Source organism: Petaurus breviceps, unplaced genomic scaffold (assembly GCF_028583685.1).
Source record: "Petaurus breviceps papuanus isolate PSGF00001 unplaced genomic scaffold, PetGlider_PUasm1.0 38, whole genome shotgun sequence".
Taxonomy (NCBI): Eukaryota; Metazoa; Chordata; class Mammalia; order Diprotodontia; family Petauridae; genus Petaurus; species Petaurus breviceps.
The window spans coordinates 24657319-24662339 of record NW_027186304.1 but is presented as its reverse complement, the minus strand read 5'-3'; the positions used below and the strand labels follow the sequence as shown (position 1 = coordinate 24662339).

Sequence of the window (5021 nt, the reverse complement as noted above, 5' to 3'; positions counted from 1 at the left end):
CTGGCGCTTGACACCTTGCCTGGCACATAGCTGACTGACTAGTAGTTGGGGTGAACATCACAAAATGAGCCCAGAGGCAAGGGGAAGGGCAGAACCTAGGACACAAAGCTCTTGTCCGGGGAGAGAGACCACCCTGTGATGGAGAAAGACCACCAATCTTGGTTCCTAGGAGCTTAGAAATCATGTATTATTAGGGGTGGCTAGGTGGCACAGTGAATAGAGCACTGGCCCTGGAGTCTGGAGGACCTGAGTTCAAATCCAGCCTCAGACACTTAACACTTTACTAATCTTGTGACCTTGGGTAAATCACTTAACCCCAATTGCCCTGCCTCACCCCCTCCAAAAAAAAAAATTACATATTATAACATCCTCATTTTGCAAATGGGGAAGTAGAGGACGGTGACTACCGGCCGACTGGGTGCGGTGCCAAACAGCCGTTCCAGGGCGTTACTCACCCGTACTTGGAAGCGGTGAGCCTGAGACTGGGCCAAACGCAAGCGCAGAAGCCGAAGAGGAGTCTGTGGCCACCCCCTTCCCCATGATGCCTTGGGGTCTCCAGGGAGAGCCTTCCCTTACGCCTCCCACGAGAGCTGGTTGGGCCAAGTGCGTCCACGGGGCCGGCGCGAGAGCCCGCCGCCACAGCAGTGATGTTCGAGAGTTGCGGTGGACCCCAGAAAACGGTCATCCAGCACCCAACGTGGTACCACGCTCCTCAGTGGACAAAGCACAAGTCCATCCTCAAGTCGAAGAGTGAGCTTTGGATCCTATGATAATTACATTCCAGTTGGTGATATCAGCAAAAAATCCTGGAATCAACAACACTTTTCTCAGATGTTTTCCAAACCAAACCGACCAGGGAAGAAGTGGAGATCAACCCCTTCTGAATTAAGAGAAAATTCTCCTATAGGGGATGTAGTAAAAGATGATCAGAAAGCGGCTCCTATGTGGATGACACGTTCTTTACTAAAGATTTCTGAGAAACCTTCTGCTTATTTAGCTGCCAGAAGAAAGCCCCCATTTTTCACAGGTCTGCAAAGAAGATCAGAATCCACAGACTCATCCCTAGGAGAAAAAAAGCTAATGTACAAGGAAGAAAAATATCAAGTAGAGAAAACATCAAAAAAGAAGATGGCAGGCTTACCAAAAGGGTCAAAAACTAAACTACTAGATACAGCCGATGACAATTTATCCAGAGAATCTGAAAGTGAGTCCAAAGGTTCAGGAGAGTCAAAGCCAAAGAATGGCATGAATTCACATAAAGACAAGGAGCCAGACCCTGAAACCAAGGATATGGATGTGAACAAGAAAAACAAAGATAAGAAGAAAAAATCCAAGGAGTCTGATGTCGAATCCAATGATTCAAAGAATGGAAAGAAGAAAGACAAGATTTCAAGAAGTAAATCCAGGGATTTAGACAAGGGTTCAAAGAAAAAATCCAAAGATGCAGACTTTGAATTCAAGGATACAGTGAAGAAAGACACGGATGTAAAGAAAACATCCACGGATTTCAATGTGGAACAGAAATATGAAAAGGAAGACAAGGATTCAAGGAGGAAATCCAAGGTTTCAGGCACTGAATCCAAGGATGCAAAGAAGAAAAATAAGAATTCAAGGAAGAAATCTAAGGACTTGAACAATAAGTCCCAGAATTTAAAGATGGAAGACAAGAAACATAAGGAAGGGGATATGGAATCTCAGAATTCAAACGATTCAAAGAAGAAATCCAAAGAGTCAGATATATCCAAGGATTTAAAGAAACCTCAGGATGGGAAGATAACATTCAGAGGGTTAGATATTGAAGCCACAGAGACAGAATCAGAAACCTCACATGGCACACTCTCCTTAAGGTCCTGTTTCAGTCAACAGATGCTGCCTCAACTTGTAAAGCCTGGGATTAGAAAAGCACCTCTGCCGGAAGCCCAATGGATCCAGAAACTGATTTGAAAAGCTGTGTGTTTGTTTCTACTGGATAGACTTACCACAGATAGGACAACCAGTAGCTAGTTACTATCAAAAAAAGTTTCTACTTCTAATAAAGAAAACCTTTTGTCCTCAAAAACAAAACAAAACAAACAAAAAAAAAAACAAATGGGGAAGTAGAGGTCTAGAGAAGTTAGGTGATCTATCCAAGATTTGGTAACTTCGTAATAAAGCTGGTGATTTACATAGTAGTGCTTTGCGAGTAATAAGCACTTAATAAATTATTTTTCCATTCATTCATCAAAGGCCACATAAGTAAAAATCAGCCTAATTTGGTGGAGTTTTCTTTGCGCAAGCAATAAATAGAAACCATTTCACTTGGCCTTTACTACCATCTGGTAAGTAGCAGATAAGAACTTAAGTCCTCTGACCTAAACTCCAACACTTTTTCCCCTACACCACACTTCTTCATAACAACTCTATGACATAAATAACCCAACCTCTGCAATTCCCATTTTATTGATAAGGAAACTGAACCTTAGAGAAATGAAGCAACTTCATCCAGGGACAAATAGCTAGTAAATGGCAATATTAGCAACTAGATGGCTCAGTGGATAGAACATAGGTCAGGCGTCAGGAAGACCTGAATTCAAATATGGTCTCAGATACTTACTAGCTGTGTGACCCTGGGCAAGTTTTCTCATCTGTAAAATGAGCTGAAGAAGGAAATGACAAACCACTCCAGTATCTTTGCCCAGAAAATCCCAAAAGAGGCGGCGGCTAGGTGACGCAGTGAGTAAGAGCACCAGCCCGGGAGTTGGGAGGACCGGGGATTGGTTCCAGCCTCAGATACTTAACACCCACCCAAAAAAAACCTGGCCATGTAACCTTGGGCAAGTTACTTAACCCCAACTGCTTTCAAAAAAAAAAAAGAAAGAAAGAAAATCCCAAAAGAGATAACAGAGTGGGAGGTGATTGAAAAACAACTTCATAGCAACAGTTCTCAAACCTGGATCTTCTGACTCCAAAAACCAGTGCTCTTTCCGCTATTGCAGATTGCTTCCTGTATTTGAGCTCCCTAGGGTACTTAAAACTTTTTGGTACTTTGAGTTCCCTAGAGTACTCAAGCAATCACATGTATTTAAAAATAAATATATTTTCAGAAATGCAGTTGGACAAATTGATAGAGGCCTATGAATATAACTATACCCTTAAAAACTTTCCTTTGGAAATTCCTGTGTTTCAGTTTCACTCTAAGAGATATCATTCTCTCACTGTGATATGGTAACTATTGTTGACGTGGTGCTATCAGACATCACAGTAGAACTGAAAGATGATAAGACGTTGGCAATGATTCCTCTATATCTTGGATATGAAGGTAGGGTACAGAAGGTTGGAATCTAGACTTTAAAAGAAATTGCCTTTATAATTTTTTTAATGCACAGTTAATAGTTCCATAAGTGAACTGCCTAGACCACAGACTTAATGTGAATTGTTACTAGGTAGACTCTGCCCCTGCGATGGGCCCCAAATGGCCCCATCTCTGACTGTTGCTGTCCCATTCCATCTAGACAGTCACTTGGACAGTGGTTTATGATTTTAACAGAGGTCATAAAAAGTACAGCAGAAAACATCTGATCAGATGTTTTTCTTGTCTTACATCATTGTTGTTGTCTGTTTATTTGTAAATTGTTATAAGAAAGCCTAAAGAACTTTTTACAAGGTTGTACTGTGTTTAAAGCATTAGTAAACAACCCTAGAGCGGAGATGAGGAACTATCATGTTTATTGCAGGCCATTGGCTCACATAAACTGAATCCATAAAGGATTGGTAATTTATGGTAAAAGGATGCTGTTGAGGGGGAAGTTGTTAGGTTTTTAATTATGGCTTTGCTCATAAAATAATTTGCAGTTTGGCTTGTCTTCTGTTTGTATCCCTGGTGCTCATAGTAGTGCTTTGCAAGTAGTAAGCGCTTAATAAATTATTTTTCCATTCACTCATCAAAGACCACATAAGTAAAAAGCAGCCTAATTTGGTGGAGGTTTTCTTTAAGCAAGAAACAAATAAAAAATATTTCATTCAGCATATTTTAAAATGAAGAAATATCTCATTATTCTATCAATTCTTTTACTAATACATGGACCCATAAACCCTCTTAGCAGTCTTTGTGAGATTCTGTGACTGAAAAATGTGTCCCCCTAGAGTCAATGATTAAGAAGAGAGAAAAACCTCATTAAAGAAAAATTAAAATAGTTATTTTCTATGTTATTGCCAGTTAGGGTAGAGAAACATGGAAGAGTAAGAGAGAGAAGAGTAAAGTAAGATGGGGAGAGAAGGAGGAAGAAGAGGAGGAGGAAGAGAGAGAAGGGAGAGGAACATAGGACAGAAGAAGGACAGAGTAGTACAAAGGGAAATAGAGAAAACAGTACTTAGGGAAACAGACACATCATAATTCACAGAGACATTGTCAGATTTTGTTATAAGAACCATTTTAATTTCTCGCAAGAGTTTGAAAGTTGAGATTTTGAAATTTTGATTAAAAATGAGAAGCAATCAGCATGTACTTATTGAGCAGACTCTGGATATACAAGTACAAAGAATGAAACATTCCCTTCTCTCAAGGAGCTTACATTTTAATGGGGAAGCTAATAAGTACATATTGTATGTATGTGTATATATATATATATATAATAAAGATAATGAATACAAATGTATTAGATGTAAGTCCTTGAGGGCAGGGACTATCTTTTGCCTTTTTCATATCCCCAGATCTTAACATAGTGTCTGGCACCTAACAGGCAGTTAATAAATGTTTATTGAATGAATGAATGGTTCAGGAGAGAAGGCACTGGTGGTGTTATGTGTGAGGGGGATCAGGAATGATTTCATACAAAAGATGGTACTTGAGGTCTTATCTTTAAAAAAAAAAAAAGGAGGGACTCTGAGGTGGAGTCAAGGAAGTCCTGTGTTCAAAGGATGGGGATGTCCAGTGCTAAGGCAGAGTGATGGGAGGAATAACATGTGAGGGACAGTTTTGTTGTTGTTCAGTCATTTTTTTTCACTTAAATCCAACTCTTCATGAGTTCTTTTGGAGTTTTCTT

General features: G+C 40.0%; 1 protein-coding gene across 1 annotated transcript; it reads left to right on the top strand.

Annotated features, from left to right (window-relative positions):
- Positions 1-541: 541 nt before the first annotated feature.
- On the top strand, positions 542-1944 carry LOC138169937 (cylicin-2-like). Its single transcript, XM_069099476.1, has 2 exons — positions 542-663; positions 717-1944. Exons 1-2 carry the CDS (start codon positions 542-544, stop codon positions 1942-1944), a joined length of 1350 nt encoding a protein of 449 aa, XP_068955577.1.
- Positions 1945-5021: the final 3077 nt, after the last annotated feature.

Bases quoted from the DNA above. Each gene is read 5' to 3' on its own strand.
- LOC138169937 (XM_069099476.1), top strand. From the start codon at position 542: ATGCCTTGGGGTCTCCAGGGAGAGCCTTCCCTTACGCCTCCCACGAGA. The intron at 664-716 runs GTGGACCCCAGA...CACGCTCCTCAG, and splicing joins AGTGATGTTCGAGAGTTGCG to TGGACAAAGCACAAGTCCAT.